A 20088-nucleotide genomic window follows, 5' to 3' on the forward strand; every position below is an offset into this window, starting at 1 on the left:
TCCTCCATGCGTGCACATGAACAGCTCGCCAATGATCCATGCCTGCAAGATGTGCTGTTTTTAGCTGCCAATACCGACAGCCCCGCAGGCACCATGCTACAAAGATGCTACAATTCCCTTTCCTTCCGTTCATTGACATAAAAAAAGACATGTACATAATAATTCACAAATACTCACTCATAACCTGCACAATACTACACATAGAAAGAGCCATGACACCATTTGAAGACCTATAGAAGTAGATGTCAGGAAAGTTAATTCAAGATGAAGATTTTGAACTACTTATAAAGGCAAATTGCAAACATCCTTGGGTTATAACAAAGAGTCTTGGTCTCCTAACCCCCGTGAGTAGTTAGGATAGATTGTATGCATGCTTGTACTGCTCTATATTCAGTTACTGCTGTGTTTATCTCGTTTCATGGTTTAAGATTACCGCAATAACAATGCTAATTTCATTATTAGTCTGTCTATTATGTTGTTATATTATACAGCTGTAGTGCTTTAACCACCACAAATCGGCCAACTCAATTTGTCTTATGTTTGATGAATCACATTGAACATACTAAATTGATCTTTTAAATATACTCCTTCCAGGGAATTTTGCGTATGCTACTTCAAATGCCAAATATTGTATATCATTCGAGGCAAATGCATACATTTGTTGGAGGGATATTTTTGCACATGCCTGGGTGCCCCTGATTAGCAAGCACAAATGAGTTTTCTGTGCCCAAACCTTTGAACCAGCCATGTGCAACTTGTGCCTGGAGGCGGCCACAATTTTCCATCAGTATTAGTGAAGAATTACACTTCCTCAACAGATCCATGACAATATTGATTTGTAAAATATGGACAATATACATGCAAAATATGCTAAATACATATTCATGTTTTTCAGTATACAGCAAAAATGTGCTAATTTGACAATTTCAACATTTTGAAACATTTCCAAAGCCGACTCAACATTTATAAACTCAATGGTCATCTCATATTCGAGAAAACCTTGGCAAAGCATTTTATTCTCAAGTGCACTCAAATGAGGTGAATAAAGTGAGGCATATGGAAGTTTTACGGAGCCTGTTTCATACGACTGTTGAAATAAAAATGGATCATAATGGGTGCCAATCAAAATTTCATGATGGCCTAACATTGTTGTTCCCTTTTAACCAGAAAGAGACATTTCGGATGCATTTAGGCTATGTCACGCTAAACCATGGCTATAATCTGTCATAGATACAAACTGTCCCATTTCCTATAATTAAGAAATAATACAAACACAATTAAATTCATTAACCGATGCCACAACATATCATCACAATTTTCCTGATTTGTGACATACAAGTGTTTGTTTTTAAGATGATGGTCCTCCCTAATAAATGACATGATGAACAATTGCCTTAGTTAAACAACACACCCACATTGGGCTTGTGTTTGTTTGCGTGCATGAGCAAGTCCTTACGGACAACTCAACAGCACCATGTAATAGACTAGATCCCTGCAGGCGAAAATTTGCTACCTCTTTGGGTGTGCTCACATTTCTAGCTCGGGTTCACTTAGTACACCCGTACATTATCCAAACATAGATGAGGCATTTTCATTTCGAATAGGATCTCAAAATCCTCTGGTGGCAAATGTGACTATTTTGACATTGATAACTTAATAAGAGGCAAGCAAAGGTTTCTTTTCACAACACTTCCGTTCATCTGTTCTGAATAATTTTTTGCAAGATGTGCTTATCTTAAAAGCAACACTTATGATGAGGCACAGAAAGGCTTATAATTAAAATGTAGGCACAAAAAAAAAGGAAAAAAAGGGGTGTTATTAAGTTTCTTCCTGAAATCATACGAAGGTCTCTACCAAACAAAACACACAATCCATCAGATGGGGAAATGCTGCTTTTCAAAGCACGCTTCCTTTGCCTGGAATAATTGCTGCTCTACTGCTTTTTTTTCCCCATTTGTCTAAATATCTGACATGGCATCACTTTAAAAGGTGTAATTTCTCTGCATTCACAGCTTTTCAGTTTAGTCCCCCCCCCCCCATGGAGGGCTGCAGAATGCGCTCCTGTTCTCATAGGCACGATTTGAATAGTAGTATACAGTATGAACATTGTTTTTAGTTTTCAAAGCCACTGAAAATTTAAGAGATAGTTGAGAGCTGACAAGAAAGAGACAGAGGAACGGTCATATCAAGAAGGTGTCAAAACTCCACTCGAAGAGTGGAGGAGAAGGATGATAACGGAGACAGCAGTGCGTGTTCTCTTATAAAGGTGCAAAAAGAGATTTTCTCAATTCACTTGGGGGAATATTCTCCCCTGTGCTTGAGTCAGAAAAGACACACAGATGTGCACTTTTTGCCTGAGCGGATCATCCCATTGAATGTGCGCCACTTACGCATCTTCGTGGGATGTACGCAGTGTAGGTACCATGCAGTCAAAATGGAGGAGTATAATGAAATAGAGCAAAGCTTTTTGTAAAAAATTCACATTCAAGAGGTTGGTGCAGTCCTGACCATGCCTTGTTGATCAATTTAAAGTGCTGAGAATGAAGTGACCCAGATGAATAGCAATATTGACCAGGCTGTCTAAAAACTTCCAAAGGGCTTTTAGAACACCAGTTTTGTTTTTAAATCCAAGAAACAAAAATAACATTTAAGTGGAATTTTGTAAGTTTGTCACGTATAAGCAAAAGATATTAAGTGAGTGAAGAATTAATTTTTTAATCAAATAATGAATGCTGTATATTACACATATACTGCATCCTATTTTTGAAAAACATTGTTTGCTCTGTCCTTGGAATTATAGGCGCCGCTTGTCTTCTTCTGTCCTTGACAACATGACATCATCTAGAATTTTGACATTTATGATCAGTGTCTGCGAATAGAGGTTGTTGTCAAGCTGGAGACAGAGAGGTCTGTGTTGCTTCTGAGTTCCAATGTTATCACGTGCCTTCGGGTCAACACCATACCTTGTCATTGTCTTGTCAGCTAAGGGCGTTATCTTGTTTACTGACATTTGACAGCATACACGTACAAGAATAATTCAAGACACGTCAGCTGTCAGTTACATGGCAATACATTATTATTTACAGACAGCAATTTGGGGATGACTTTGAACTTGATTTTATGAATAAATAAGTACATTGTTTTGATTCATCTTTTTTTGGGGGGGTATTTAAACCACCCAGCAAGGCATCTTTTCTGTACTTTTTGTATGATTTTTCATACACAGAAATTCATTTTTGGTTGCTGCTGTTCACAATTTTTAAAGTACAAAAAGTTCATAAGGTTGCTGGTTTTAGTTTTGTTGTTGTATGATTAGAATAAAACCTGTTGCAATGATTTCAAAATGTATCTGTGGATTTTATTCGAGGAGGGGTATAAATCTATATGTGCTATATAGGAATATTGATGAGCTTGACCATATTGGTCATTATGAGTCATTCGTGATGCGATTTTCATACTATTTCATCTATACAACATTTTCAACATTCAAGGTGACCAATACTTTCATTATGCATGAAAACAGTGCGATAAAGGTTTGGTCAACATACCGTCACCTTCTCTAAATCAGCTTCTGAGGAGGTGGGGGACAGAGGGCTGATGGGACTGAGGGAAGGGGAGCTTCCAACACTGGAGACGTACTCAGGATCAGGAACATACAATACCTGCAAACACAACACATGTCTGTGTTTACACAGACATTGCGTAGACATCCACGCACACCACAAGTATCGGTACATGCCCAAGGGTAGATCAGGAAGGATGTATGCCTATATAAACAAAGTCTGACTACATAATTTATGAGATGAAAATGACAAAAATACCCAGAATGGATAAGGTGAAAAAAAATATGTACCAGTAAGTCAGTTGTCAATTCTTGGTTATCCAGAACATGTCAATTCAGAAATACTGAAACTAGGCAATGTTGTTTCACTTTAAAACTTCAACAAGACAACTTCAGTCCACTTGTCTCAGTTTATCCTTTGGAAATTATGATTTGATTGTTTTTATTTTACTTATCAATTTTTTACTGTATACATACAGTTATTATTTTTTGTCAATCATGTATTAAAAGATGAAAACAAATATGAATGCAAACACTGGAAAGAGATAAAATCGAGTTGTGATTTGGATTCTTGTATTGTGATAGAAATGCTATGAAAAGAATACTCAGCCACTACAAAGTTCAGTATAACCATGTATACAGTACAATCTTTGGATTTGGAGCACTTTATTATTGAGACGTATATTTCAGGCCTGATTTATTAAGGTCACAAACAGCGGGTGGTAAATTGTGTGTTTGCGCTTGTTGGTGGGTGAATTGCTTGTGATTTACTAAGGCAGTGATCTTTTATGAAGATCTCAAATAGCCGGTGCTAAATTGTGTCATACTTACTCTTAATCTTATTGCGCCTGGCGACAGGTATTAGAGACGGTTAGCTTTAGGTAGCTGTGATGCTTTTGACCATGGAAAATTTGAAGTGATGTAATTGGAAGTTAACTAGGCCTGCAACAACAAATTAATCTGAATAAATATCAATTACTGTTTTGAAATAAGCTCTAATTGTATGCTATAAATTTAAATGTATAAATAAGACTAGCAAATGGCACTAGATTTGAGTGTCTTCATTACTCGCGTAATATAGATGACTGCAAGACCAACCTACCTCTCCAAAGCAAGCTCTGGTGGTGTAGTCTGTTTTATGGACCAGCGATCTTGCGGTGGACAAATGTTTGGACAGGCCTGTCAGTCTATGTGTATCATATAACACTTTAATAACTTTTATTTAGAAGAGTAAAATACTTTTTTTCAGCCAAGTCAACTATTTTATTTTGGAAAAATCTTACAATTACCACCCAACTAAAAGATCATACAGTGGTTAAATACTGAAATAATTAACTTGTCTCAGTTGAGTGAAAAATTACAGAAATTTGGCCTTTTTTGTTTTCTTTGCTAAACACAAAGCTGATATATTTGCAGGGAGCCGAGACATATACTGTTAAATAAAAGGCAACAGGTTGATATATAAATTCACTGTACCTTCAACCATCCAATGAAAGAGCATCTAATTACTTTGCTTGTCACTATATGCCACTGGCATAGATATATGAACAAATGGATTTCTGATTCAGAAAAAAACAATACAGTAATAACAATACAGAAAAAAAAAATCACTCTAAACCTAATAATCCACGACATAATTGATTTTTCTAAAATTCTATTTGTACCGAACCGAATGCTGCAACCATAAAACCAAGGTACCAACTATCGTGTGGATTCTATGAACTTTTCTATCTCTGGGGTTTAAGAAAGCCACCACAAGTTTAAAATGCACAAAATAATCTACAATGTTTCAGCCTTTCTGACAAGGAATATTGTGATAATAATCATGAATATAATTCCTATTGAAAGGTGAGTGATCGTTAACATGACCGCTTTAGAGCGCCAACATTACTAGTTCACCAACAAAAGAAAAGAAAAAGATGAGTGAAAGGCATATACTGAGAAGACCATTTATGGAAGTTGGTGAATGGCTCCAGTTACAAAACTGATTCATGATAGTGCTAAAAATAATGGTGAAGGCATACACGGCGGTTCACACCTGGCCAGGCACAACTGCCCGGGAGAACAGCTTGTTCAGCTGAACCAGCTCGTTGGGTGTGGTGTCAAACTTGAGTGCAATGCTGTTCAATGTGTCCCGAGATTCCACCTGAACCAAAAGAGAGGACAGGAAATCAAATATTTGCTTTTCTTAAGGTGTTCCCACAAAAATCAACATGAATCATGTAACACAGATTAGGAATCGCTCACAGAAGGCTGAAGGAAAAACAATCTTCACAATCATTACTGTGTAGATGTAATTTTATTTTGAGTTTGCAGTGAGGCAAGTTAGACCGTCGTAAAAGGTCCGTCCGTCCAATGAACCAACCAAGAACATTGGTATTGTAAATACAGTTAAGAATAAACTGACTTTTTATTTGCGTACATTTTAAAAACATTTTTGATCATATTTTTTCTCTGAAGTAGTCAGCTCTTCTACAGTTTTTTTGTTTTCACATAGGCACCATCACTATTTTTAGGTGCATCCGAGTACTCTTGCCATCTCAGCAAATAACAAAGAATCAAATTACGTTACAAATTCCAAACAAACCAGGAATTTTCATTGGGCAGCGACAATATGAATATGTGTAAACAGAATAAAAAGAAAAGAAAAGGCAAATTCATGATGTAAGATTGTAACTTTGGGCTATTTCAAATAAGGTGGGAAAATTGCAGAGGTTTCCAGTTAAATTGAATGAATATTTGATAATCAGTCAATTTGTCATATCTAACCGTAGTAAGAGGTATAAACAGGTTTCCTTTGGTTCAATATATCATACAGACTTGCTTTCACCCAGCCATCAGCTACTGCACCCTGCAGTGACCCAGATGCATTTGCTTGTCTCCGCTAGTTAAGAACCATACAGCAGAGAGATGTTGCAAGTGCCCGAACCAGTAACATGCCCAGTGAGAGGTTCTCTTCTACAAATTCAAATAATATCCTTGTCTGTGAAAAATGTGGCGTAAGAGAAAAAAACAAAAAAGTGTGCTCAGGGAAGAGGCGCCCTGAGCAGCAGACAGGCATAGCGATGGCCTAATTAGGACAGGTTAATGGTAATTTGTTTTAGTGCAACCATCATGGGACTACATTTCTATATGTGTGTTTTGCATTTTTATGCTTGTGTATGAGCATAAACAATATTTTCCATACGAGAGCCACAGAATGGTAACTTGTAAGAGAGAGGCAAATATGCAAATTGCAGAAACACAGACAGTATAAAGTCAGAAAATGTAGCTGACTAAAAGTGGAATCAAATTTCAATCAAAGACAGCTTTACTATGTGTACCCAAATTTAATTGTGTCACCAATTTTGAAATATGTGATTACTTTTTCAAAATTGGTGTCAAAATTACATCAGTTTTTTTATGTAATTAACTTAAATCATAAACATTACTAAATATATCATTGTTACATTACTATTATGATGAAAACCAGATGTGCTACAGAAAAAAGTGAGCTCAGTAAAATAACTTTTATTTTTGGTTAATTTTAGGAAATCATAGAGCTGTCACAACTAATTGATAAATCAACAACTCACCAATCACCAAAAAGCTGAAAAAGCACAAAGCTGAATTATAATGTCAAATAGTAGACATCCGCCGGCTGGCATGTGGTCATTTTTATCTTCCCGTCTGCAAGATCCACCAGCTCTACATTGCAGTAAATTACAGAAAAGTTTGTGTTTGTCTTTTTTATTTTTATTATTTATTTTAAGGCGATCCCAAACCTTGGACATATTTTACATTTGCGGCTCCCGGACCGTGCAGTAAACCCGGAAGTGGCCAAACATTGGTTCTGGTTGTTGCAAATATGCTTTAAATATTATTCATTATAGTTTCGAGGCAAAAACTTTGTGTCAATCGATTTCTGTGGTCGATTGAGCTGAGATAGTTGATTCCCCCCTAGCCCTACTCAAGGTCAATAATGAGCATTGCTCGTCATTCAAATGAATAATTAAACTTCCTGTTAGGGTGCCATCTATCCCTCTATAAAGGTTGTAGCAGCCATCTTCAAAATGACTAGCACCTAACTAATGGTCACTTTGCTGAAAGCTTAAGGAGATAGATTCATGCTATTTGGCCCGGTTCTGTTTGCATCTTCGTCTGAACATGAGGTTGCAGTATCAGTGCAAGGAGAGCAAGCGGCAAAACCATAAGACACAATCAGTGAATCGAGCTGGATATAAAGTAGAATGTACAATTTTATCACCCATAATGGCATATACAAGAAACCATTGCTCTTGCTCTTAATTTTATGATGGATGAATCCAAACCATGGCATGACGGTTGCCATGGTGACTTTGTCATTAGTAAGTAAATGGTACGATGCGCTGTACAACTACATCTTTGCTGTTCCAAGAACAAATCTAATTTTAGAGCACGAGAAGTCACAACATTGTGTCCTTTTCAAGGGGATTCCTTCATGGATTTCTCCTTGTATCAGATTAAAAGGCCTGTCTGTGCTTTGATAGTCCTAAAAAGAAATTACTAGCACAAAGACAGACATGTCAAGACACACAAAGAAAAGAGCAATCAAATGACAGCACAAGCGGCTGATTTAATTTCAAATGCCATCCTGATTGTGTTAGAATTATAATGTCACCACCAAGTGCAATACTTGGAATCCCCATATTTTTAATTTGTCCTGTCTGCAACATTCAATAAGGAGAAAGGGTGTGATGGAATCAGTTTGGGAGGGCTAAATCTGGAAACTTACCTGGAATCAAAATTTGTAATAAATCTGTGGTTAGATGACTGAAAAGAATTGAGTTGCTCAGAATGGGTGCTATAATAATATATTGTTGTGTGCAGTTACAAAAAGAAAAGCTTAAGCGTAGAAAATTAAGATGGCAACATGTTAGTGGTCCTTTTCAATAAATTTATATACCATAATTGTCCAGACTGTAGGTCGTAGTATAAGTCGCACCAGCCATAAAATGCATAACAAAGTTAAAAAAAAAGGTCGCACCGGAGTATAGGTCGCATTTTTGGGGGGTAATTTATTTGACAAAATCCAACACCAAGAACAGACATGAATAGGCAACAACAACAACAACGGTACAGTATGCTAACGTTACATAAACACATGAACGAGAAACTGAGAACGTGCCTGACGTAACATATTAAGAGTTATTCAAATAACTATAGCATAGATAACATGCTAACAAGTCTACCAAAGCATCCGTGTCACCCCAAATAATTAAATCCAACAAAATCTTCATCCTCTGTGTCACTTATAAACAACACCGCTAACCCCGGAAATACAAGATGCTTTCTCTTTTACGTGGCTTACTTCAAACTCATCGTCAGTTGCAGTTTCAATTATTCCACAGGGCTAGAGCGCCCTCATGCGGTTTAGTGTGAAAATAACATGTGAAATGACATAATAATGTGTTAATAATTTCACATATAACTCGCTCCTGAGTATAAGTCGCCCCCCCGGGCAAACTGTGAAAAGAAACTGCCACTTATAGTCCAGAAAATATGGTAATTATGTTAGGAAATCTAACACACTTTAGTGTAGTTTCAAGAACAAGTTTATATGCATATTTACTTTGAATTATATTGCCAACAGGGAATGCACTAGGCAGCTATGCCAATAGCACATTGAGTGGCAAATGTCACAAAAAAAAAAAAATTGAATTATGTCCTTACTGACGAGAACAATGTGGCGCCGATGACAAGTGACTTTGGTTAAAATAAGGGTGAACCCATTTGAAGTTGCAGTTTTGGTGACATCATCTTCCACTTGAACAATTCATTTAATAACTTCAGCCCCAAAATAAACGTAGAGTTGTAACAAAATCTAATGTTCTTTCCAACACATTATCTGATAATTAATTCTGGTGAAATGCAACATTTCAGGAAACCTTCAACACAGGATCATGGTGATGTGATGTCTTTCAGAGCTAGTTTGACTTTGAGAAGCCTTCATCTCTGGCAGAGGATGACTAGAGTGAGAACCCCCATTGAGTGGCTCACCTCTGTGCCGCTCTTTGCCTTTCTTATGTTGGCATCTTTCTGTCTCATCCATCTCATTTGTTCCCAGACACTTCTAACACTTTTTAATTGCATGAAGGTCATCCAATAGGTGGATAAGACCAAATGGACTGCTGTTATCAGCGTCTAGGCAGATGGGCTGTAGCTGTTCAGGTTATTTCTCAATAATAAAAAAAAAAAAGGGGGCTGAAAAAGAAAGCCATGTGTGAGGTAGAGGGCGGAAGATGGCATCGATAAGGAGGCATAAGAGGAAACCTACAATTTTCCTGTAGAAGCTGGGAGATAGATTATAAAGTTATCTATTGGAGAGCAAAATAAGGAAAGGCATCCACCTGGCTCATCGGCTCAGGAGATGAGTTTAAGATAAAGCTGTTTCTCAAAGTGTCCATCACGATGCAAGTGAGGCTGCAAGCCACAATGCCTTGTTTATGTGTCTTGCTGGAGTTGTCTGGCTACAGGTAACAATTATTGGCACACTATCAACAACCAGTAAGGGTTGTAATAATGAGGAACATGTACTGTACAAAAGAAAAGAGCGACTGCTTACAATAATAGGATGGCACACCTGCTGGGATTCAGGTATACATCGTTTTTATACCCAGCTGTTAGTTTTAACATTCAGTGTCTCCCTTTTTTGTTGTATTATATACTTTTTAGTGTTGCTGCTCATGTCAGGGCCAAGACACAGTGCTTTTTGCCACTAACTGCTGCAAAAGTCCTTTTGCAAGGGCCTTGTCAATCAGCAGGTCTTGGAATTCAAATGACTGACACGTTAGAAAGGAAGACTTGGAGGTGAAGGAAGGGACCAGATCCCCAATTTCTGTTCAACCCTGTTCAAATAGCCAGAGAAACAAATATTGTAGACTGAAGAGTGAGAGTTAATGGGTTAAGGTTAGGAAAGTGTTTTGTGGAGTTTACCATGCGTTTGCTCTCTTCAGCAGACAGACACGGAATGAGCGGAGCCACACTGATTGTGCTCCTCACTGTTGCCACGGAGAGCGGTGAGAAAAATCTGTCTGACTGCAGCTGCATTTGAGGGTCATTTCAAGAACACCATGCAGAGCAGGGTCTCGCTCTATTTTCAGAACAAGAGATCTCCACAAACACTTCCCTACCCAGCCCCTAGACAAAAGCTCAAATCGATAGAAATGACAATGCAGTTGGAAGGTCATTGGCAAGCGCAGCTAGCTATGTGGTGGAATGCTGTCGATCTGTCAGCGAGAATGGAACAACTAAAAACATTTTTCCAGTCGGTATCTATTCCGTCTCGAGAAAGGTAAAAGTATTGATAATTTTCCCTTGCTTTTTAGATATGTTGATGAGGAAGATGTGCAGTAAGTCGTTTAACACAGTTCCCACAATCTTTCAGTCTGCTTTCTTCCTCGAATATCGGAACAAAAACACACAAACAGTTTGAAGCTCAGGTACACGTGTTGCACATGCAAAAACCAAAATCACGTCTTGTGCTCACTGATGAGCTAGCAAGCATGGTTAGACACAGTGAACATAAACATCCCCAGCAAAGCTAGTCTGAGCAGCAGAAACCACCACCAGCTGACGCACACGCGAAGCAGCTGCAGCACCATGCAAGCAGGAGATGATCAGACCCACCAAACGGCATGACACAAATAAAGAGCTTGTTTGTTTCCCGTGCTACTCACAGAATATTCGACGGTGCCTTTGGGTCTCTGGAACGACATGCGCCTTCCATCCTTCTTCTCAGGGGTCTTCTTCTGGCCGGTATCTGTAAGCAGGCGAGGCAAGGTACGCATTACATTCATGTTCCTCTCTCGCCAGCTTGTCACAAGCTGCCGTTTCCCAGCCCGTGGGTAGACAGCTCATTCGTCAACAGGGAGGGAGCCAGCCAGCCAGTGATGTGAGATGTGAGCGCCGGACAGCTTTTTTGCTCTCTCTCCCTCTCTCTCTCTCTCTCTCTCTCGCTTTGCTTCGCGCTCTGCTTCTACACGTGCTCTTACGAGCTCTCTCACGCTGTCCTCCTCTGCCACACTCTCTTTTTTTCTCCTCCTAGCTCACCATGCAGAGCGATGACAGCTATTGAAAGCAGTTCGGCTCGCCTTCTTCCTGTTCCTGCCTCTCACGGCGGAGACCAGGGTAACCTCCATCAGAGCAACACTCTGGATGCAAAGTTGAGAGGACTTGCAGGAGAGGAAGATGTTAGATGTTAGTCAAGATAAATATGTCAAGATAAATATGAGGAGGACAGACTGGGGGGGTGAATCGAGATTATGTCTGGATATAGGAATGTGAATGTATCGATAGTCTGAATGTTGACATGCAAGTGTGACAATAGAAGGAGGAACAGTGTTGATGAAAGTAGAGTGGATGGAAACCTTAGGTATTGGAGTTAAAACATGCTGGAATAAAACTCTTGGGAGGTCGTAAGAAAAAAAAAAAGGCAAAGGAAAAATAAGGTTGAAATACTAATCTTGAGTCCTGAAAACTAATTTGAGGCATATTTGCTTTGTGGTGGCCATCCACTCATCTTTGTAGTGTTGACAAGGTCTACTGCAATTAGCTCTTATTAAGGCCTTCAAACTTTGTAGTACTTTCTCACTTCCTCATGCAATTGCTGTTTATTTCTTTTAATACACCCAAACAATTTACATGGGTTGTCACATTGTTTCTGCAACTTTCCCCAAAATGTGTTTGATTGTAGACTAATTTCCTATAAGTTCCTTTATGTCTGAGAAGCCAAAAAGTCTCAATAGGTACGTTATATAAAGTTGAAGGAGTTTTGACCGTGTCCACAGAGGGGACTGGAGATTGCTCCTACAACAAACACCGACCACACCAATTGGCTGCCGCAACAATGCCTTTACGGAACATGGCCAATTGGACTGAATGCCTCTGACTCCCCTGGGGATGTGCTTAAAGTTATGCTGAGGGTGGGAATTGATACTACTTCTGATTTCAGAATCCCCTATTTGGCCACATTCCCAGCAGACCAGGTCATACATCCTGCAGTAGAACAATAGAATACCGAACAGCAGCACACTCCAGCACTCCCTCTAATGACTCCAAAAAGGGCAAGGTACTCTGCAGGGCTGAAACATTTTGGAAATATTATGTCCCCCCCGCCTCAAAACTGCAACTGTGCTTCAAAAAATTGTCTCATTTACCCGTCGGTCTGTCCACCCACCGGAAGGTAGTGAGAGGATACCCTAATCAATCTCACATCCAGGCACCAAGCCCAAGGGAGCATCAAGTATGCCTATGCCTAATTGGTGTCATCCACTAAGGCAGGGGTGTCAAACTCATTTTTGTCGCGGGCCGCATTGTAGTCATAGTTTTTTTTCGGAGGGCCATTATGACTGTCAACCCAAATAAATGATTTTTAAAAGTGAAGACAATTTACAATTTTAGTAATGATGGGAATTTGATGCACAATTCGTCTTTGCGGGCCACCTAAAATGACGTGGCGGGCCATATCTGGTCCCCGGGCCTTGGGTTTGACACTTATGGTCTACACCAGGGATGTCAAATTAATTTTTTTCACGGGCCGCATTGTAGTCATAGCTTCTTTCGGAGGGCCATTATGACTGTCAACCTAAATAAATGCATGAGCACCTCATATTATATACAGTAAAAGCTACAAAACAAACTGACAAAAAACTCGTTTTCAAATCAGACGAGTAAAAACTGGTCAAATATAAAAAAAAAAAAGATATTAAAAGTGAAGACAATTTCAATTCTGGTAATGACACACGAATTTGATGCACAATTTGTCTTCGGGGGCCACATAAAATGATCTGGCGGGCCGTATCTAGCTCCCGGGCCTTGCGTTTGATACCTATGCACTAAGGGCAACTCCTGGGTGAAAGAGTCCAACTCCTGTCTAGAAGACTGGTTCTGGAGCACAACCCATGCACTTGCGTCCAGGCAAGTCGCTTGACCTCGCACACCAGCTCCAGTTACTTCCCTACCACAAAGGTGACATTCCGCATTCTTTAGAGCCAGCCTTTGTTTCCAGGGATTGAATTGCCAATATTGCCACGTTCAGCCACCACCTAGCTCATAAGTGCATCGAACCCCCTTGCTGTGTCCTACAGGTGATGAGCCCATGGGATGAGATAGGAAGGACAAATGGATGGTTTTCTTTCTTTCTTTCTTTCTTTCTTTCTTTCTTTCTTTCTTTCTTTCTTTCTTTCTTTCTTTCTTTCTTTCTTTCTTTCTTTCTTTCTTTCTTTCTTTCTTTCTTTCTTTCTTTCTTTCTTTCTTTCTTTCTTTCTTTCTTTCTTTCTTTCTCCATAGTCACGAGATGGGCTGGGCAAAAATCTGCTAAGTGGGCAACAGAAAAGTCTTTTCTCATCCAACCACATGCACATAAAAATAAAAGCTATCATCTCAAAATAAAAGCACCACTTATTTTTCTTTGATTCTGATTTCACTGCATGGGGACGTCAGAGATGCTGGTGGCTTGGAATTGGCCCATGAGCCATACTTTTCCCAGGTCTTCCCTACTCTGGGCAGATGGCATAGGGAATAGAATAATATCTCTACATTAACAGCTTCACACAAGATATTTGCACATGGTGAGGGACTGATTGTTTCAAAATTAAACCTCACCATTTAATTTACAATTGGTGCTGAGCGCAACATTTAACTATTGTCTCATTTTCATGACATAGAATCTCGGAGCTTAAGATTCAATGTGTGTAACATTTATTGAATTTACTTATCTTTAAATATCACTATATAAATAACATTAATATATTACTTTGGAGTGTGTATAACACAAAACAAATGCACTCACTCACTCACTCACTCACTCACTCACTCACTCACTCACTCACTCACTCACTCACTCACTCACTCACTCACTCACTCACTCACTCACTCACTCACTCACTCACTCACTCACTCACTCACTCACTCACTCACTCACTCACTCACTCACTCACTCACTCACTCACTCTCAAACTTTCATAATATTAATTCTGTCAGGCAAATTACTCAAGCTGAATCACGGTTGCTATAGTTCCTGTGCACTTTGATAGCAATGACAAATAAGCATGAGAGAAAACACCAATGTGACTAACTTTACATCATGGTCTGGTGGAATATAAAAACAGCAGATTTTCCTCTGCTCCCTTGTTTTTCCTGCCTGCTGGTTATGTATCATACCTCAGCTGTTATTTTTAAATTAGCAGTTGGGAAGTTAAAAGCTCTCGGCTACAGTCACAAGGAGTAAGTGTCGTGCTAATACTGGTTAATACTTTATCATGACAAACAAATGATGTTCCCTAGAAGAGGCCTGCAAACAAAAACCATGTGTCTTGTTTAAGAGTGTATTTTGTAGCTCTTAGCAACTACAGGTGAACTGAAAAAAATAAAAATAAATACACTTGGGCGTTGCCATGCATTTAATTATGGTATCTCTTTGTGGGAAGCAACATCTGCCGTGCAAATGGGTACACAGCCAAAGCGACAGCCCACTTTGGTGAATGTCTTTGAAAACAGTGAATGTATAAATGCTGGCTCTGTTAGGCCTCTGAAGCCACTAATTGTGTCGTTGTCTATCAACTAATACTACTCTTCCTAACATAAGAACAAACTAAACAGTAATATGTCTCTCTGTGAAAGTTTTTGACATTTAACTCACCATAAGCATTCACCCTTAAGTCTTATCATGCTCCACATACTGAACATTGAATTGGCTTCTTTTTTATGTGGACTTTGTGTTGGGTTTAAGATTTCATAGCTTGCTTTAACATTCAGTCTCCCCGGCAAATTTGGATTAACGGAAGAGCTGACATTTATTAAGCTGAGCTCTTGCCGTTGAGGCTTTAACCATTTAGATGACACGCATGCCAACATGAGCGGTAGTGTCTCCAACAGTGACAACTGCTTTCAAAATAAACAGCCCTAGGCTAGTGAGTCTGGTGTGTTCACTTAACACTCTGATGCAACTTTCCGCCCCTCCGTTATGCCTGATACTACGTCAAGACAGCCGGCAGGCCATTGAGCCATGGAGAAGCAGACCAAGACTCTAGTGTGAAAGGGGCCCAGTTTGCAAAATCATGGCAGGTTATGTTTGCTCTCTTAAAAAAAAAAAAGTAGCTGGGTTTACATGGAGTCTTGTGTTCCAGTTAGGATGAAAGTGAAAGAGAAGAATCTGACATGATTCAGGAATGAGCCAATAAATTAGTCAAAGGAGCAGCATGCCTTCTTTGACTATATCATCATGTCATGTGGTGGACTCTTTACTTGGCTCGCAGATGAGACCTTTTCTAAATTTCTCAACTGCAATTTGTCCTGTAAAAGGGGACAATTATTGTATTGAGAGTCTTGCTATCAGATTCATTGGGGTAAAAAGGTTTAAGTTGTTTGGCATGTAAAATGCATTTCTAGTTTACTTGTATAATTCAACCTCAAAGGAGCACACTATATTTGAAGCACTTTAAAAACGGTCTCCTCAGTCACCTACACACAGGACACTTATACATGTTTACAGGGGCTCAAGACTGAACCCCACAACCTTTGGGTGGGAAACAACCAACAACCCTCAAGGTGGTTTAATTTAGGACTTGACTCATCATAGGACTTGACTTGATATTTCATGGGACTTTAAAATTCTTGACTTGCCCAAAGCAAATCGATTTGTGACTTGCTTGTGACTTGACGGTTATGACTTGTGACTTGCACATCACTGCTGGTTACCAATGCAATTGACTGAATCACTGTATGTACTAAAAGCAGGAGCAGTGTAGAAAGCGACTAGATAAATGAATCAGTCAGAAAGACAAATTGTGTTTAATAAAAGCAAACCTAGCACATTTAAGTTCAAACTGTGAGTATTGTATGTAAAGGCAAAGACTACACATTGACCTGTAGAAGACGTTATTTTTACCATCTGGGTGTATATGATTAGAAAAACTTGCTTTTTACACAAATCATGTTAAAAATGTTAGAGCAGAGCTTGCTCGTTTGTGAACCGCCCTAAGGAAGATGTATTCCTTGAGCTTACTGTCACATGCATTCTAATTGTGTATCCTCATACATTTGGTGTTACAGTTATTGCTGTGTGACCAAAGTCACAGCTGGGCGATGGGGGCCTGGGCTCAGGAATAAATGAGACATGAGGATGTTTCCAATCTAACTTTCCAGGCTGATTGATGCACTTCAATAAATCGGAATACCATGGAGAACTGCGTTTATTTCTAATGCAAAAAGTTGAACTCACAAATTCACAGTTTTTTCTTTTCTTTCAAGAATTAATACTGAGGAGGATAAGTGGTACAAAAATTGGATGGTTAGCGTGAAAGTTCAGGATAACAAAAAAACTCATCGGAAGAATTTAGAATATTACATGACAATCATTTTTGTCTGAGTCCACTCGTGAATATAATATGAGATAAACTGGCTCAGGTGTTCGGGTATGTATGGTTTTAATCCTATATCCCTATGAATTGTCCTTCAGGGAGATAGTGAAAGCGCAGTCATACGACCTCCAAACTCTGAGAGACTCCACACCGGATGCGAAAAAAAACAAAATCACGGGTATGACAGTTCTATACGTACAGTGTGTGCTCTGAAGCCACATGACAAGAGCAACATCATCATACACAAAGAGTTTACATTGATGAATATTCCCACATTGGACGGGAAATCTCTTTCTACCCAACGTATTTGAGTGTTTGGAAAATGACCATATTTTATTACCAATTGTGACTGGACTTCCTCGTAGAGGTTGGATGTCTGTGAATGTCTGCCTGTCTTCTGGACATCAGCAATATTCCTCATGATTGTGGAGGCTATTAAACCAGACTCGGAGCCCATTTAAACCCTCGGGCAGTTTTGAGTTAATTAGCGGCGTTGGACAACATTGACGGTATTCACAATGTGATGCTTTTATGCAATACTTGTATAAAGCTTGAAATTTGAATGTGATCCAATGTATGTAAAGGCTCTATAGAAAGAGCTGAACTCAAACTAATTTGATCTGCGCTGCACATTTGTTTAAAGTGTCGGCAACAGTTAGGACATCTTTTGCTGGTACTAAATCACAATACTGCAATTGAACTCGTTGACTCAGGAGAAACTCAACATATTTCGATGCTGTACACTTTTTTTGGTACATAAATGCATCTTCATCCGTACCGTTTCCTCGTAGAGTGAGCACTGGCAACGCAGTGTCTCGGCACCAACACTAACCTCTCAGGTTACATCTCCAATAAATAGCAGAAGTGATGAGCTCAGCTATGGGAAACACAACCCTGCATTATCAGATATTCTTATTGAGCGAGCAGCACAGGATCCTGTTAAGAAATTGTGATTTACGGCTGCTATTCCGTAGGGTATGCTCACGTGTACAGAAAACCTGAACCTGTGAAAAGAGGTCATTCTTATGGTTGTCATGCAAATCTAGATTTTGAAATATCTCGTGTCATGCATGACAATGACTTGAGCTTGAAAGGCTTTGGAGCTTGGACATTAGTGAAGAAAAATAACAAGATACCATTAGTCTTGAGGACACGACTCACAGGCTGCATGGAGTCTGAGTATGCACTGCAAGCTGATTTAAAATGTTCTAAATGCCTCAGTTAAGTGTCCTCTTGACTAAGAGGGGAAGAAGTACAACCATTGTAACATGTCAATTGGTTTGTCTCACAGTTTGGAAATTGCACAAACATTATGCACCTGGGATTGTATATTTTCTGCACAATCATTTTGAAATAATGTCGTGATTTTGAATAACGTGGTGGAAATTAATTTTGGTTTTATCAGATAATCCACATAATAATCGACAGATTAATCGAATTTAAATAATCGTGAGCTGCAGCCTTTCTATGAAGGAAATGTGCTAACTATGATGTCACTGTGTTGCTATTGACATTGTGCCTTGAATGTATACTGTGCAAGCTATTGTAGAAAAATAACGAGTCGGTGCTGAACATGTCAGCAGTTTTAGCACTTAGCAGCAATTTGCAAATACATAGTTGCTAATAAATATATGTTCATGGTTAATGTAACCTCAGACTAGAGGTTGTGTGTGTTTAACTTTGTGTGTTGTGCTTCCATTTGTTTGTACTGTGACTTCTGTTTTGTTATTCCCATCTCTTTCCACTCTATTAGGCGCGTGCAGTTGTTTATTGGCTAATGTTTGCTCAAGAGCCTCTTCCTCGAGCAAGCTGAAGAAGAGGCTCTGTTCATATCTTGTGTAATTCAAGATCACCACAATATCAAATCTTTTTTCTCCTTTCAAGGTTTACAGTTGAAGCAATCCAACAATGCAAATACCTGCTATGTCCACAAACGTATGCAAAGCAAAAGCTATAGATCAACATGATCCAGAAACGCTGCCTGCCAAGCTCATCTGAGATCAATTGATCCTTAACTGATTCATTTTCCATTTTTGAACGTGTTGTCTGATTTTATACTTATATATTGCAATACTAATTTGCTGTTCATAGCTGGTTGTTCCCCGCCCTAATGCGATTCCAGCCAAACATCTGTGAAATGTATACTGTACACCCAAGCATTTATTCTGATCTATTAAGACTGAATTCCATGAGGGGAGCGGATTAGCATTAGTGTCTACATATCATGTACTCTCTTCTCACTCACTGTTGTTGAATGCTTAATTACTCCTCTACCTTTAGTTATCAAGATAGTTGATAGAAATACATCTTATTTGTTGCCACAGAGATGAAGGAGAGGATCTGCACCGTTCATAGCTGCTGGGGACAGGAAAAAGGACTCAGGAAGGATGAGTGCCTGTGATGTGGACATGATGCTAATCAGCTTGGAGTTGATTGGTTAACATGAACAGCTTTGTCGATTACGAAATCATGTTGTCCAAGATAATTTTGATCATCCCTCGTATAGAGTGAGTTGCATATATGTGAGGAACCAATAATATTGAAAAGTACTATAGATTTTGGAGCAACATGCTGCCATCCAAGCAACATGCCAGGTGACATTCTGCATGTGTTACAATATTGCAGCTTCATAGTAAACTAGTGTGATTGCTATAGACTGCCCTGCCAGCAGCCTAGACCGTCTCCCATTGTCGGGCATGTTATGAAGCACAAAATACGACAACAGAGGCTGCAGACTGGTGAGGAATTCAATTGTACATCAAGCAACAACGGGAAAGAATTCCAAAGTGTTGACAATAGTGCTCCGCTGCAGGATCCAAATGCATATTGATATAATAATAATAAACATGCCGCTGTTTTTTGGAACATGCAGGTATCAACGAAATATCCCAACTTCACTGGAAAGTTTGTTTGACAGTGACAATTCGTCAACTGGGCGTCAACATTCTTTACGACGTAACATGTCAGCAATGGAAACGGTCTTTTAAAAGACGTCTCTTTTACCAAAGGAAAAAAACAGTGCAGAATAATTATTATATCCACGTGTTATCTTGCGTGTGAGACTCCAGCAGCGTGTACAGACAGTAACTTCCTTTAAAAAGTTCAGCGAAACATACGTGGGCGGACGCAACTGTCAACAAGTTGTCA

At 39.1% G+C, this 20088-nt stretch overlaps 1 protein-coding gene across 3 annotated transcripts in view; it reads right to left on the reverse strand.

Moving 5' to 3' along the window:
• The window catches only part of oxr1a (oxidation resistance 1a), a 92485-nt gene that overhangs the window by 21044 nt on the left and 51353 nt on the right, over positions 1 to 20088 (reverse strand). For 2 of the 3 annotated variants that reach the window (XM_085917796.1, XM_085917798.1), the window contains 3 exons: positions 11260 to 11342; positions 5601 to 5708; positions 3549 to 3662 (listed from right to left, as the gene is read on the reverse strand). In XM_085917796.1, coding sequence (XP_085773922.1) covers positions 3549 to 3662; positions 5601 to 5708; positions 11260 to 11342 — 305 coding nt within the window. The remainder of the gene's footprint in view (positions 1 to 3548; positions 3663 to 5600; positions 5709 to 11259; positions 11343 to 20088) is intronic. The other variant, XM_085917797.1, reaches the window with a different exon arrangement.

Source organism: Syngnathus leptorhynchus, chromosome 8 (genome assembly GCF_054491065.1).
Source record: "Syngnathus leptorhynchus isolate UIUO chromosome 8, UIUO_Slep, whole genome shotgun sequence".
Taxonomy (NCBI): Eukaryota; Metazoa; Chordata; class Actinopteri; order Syngnathiformes; family Syngnathidae; genus Syngnathus; species Syngnathus leptorhynchus.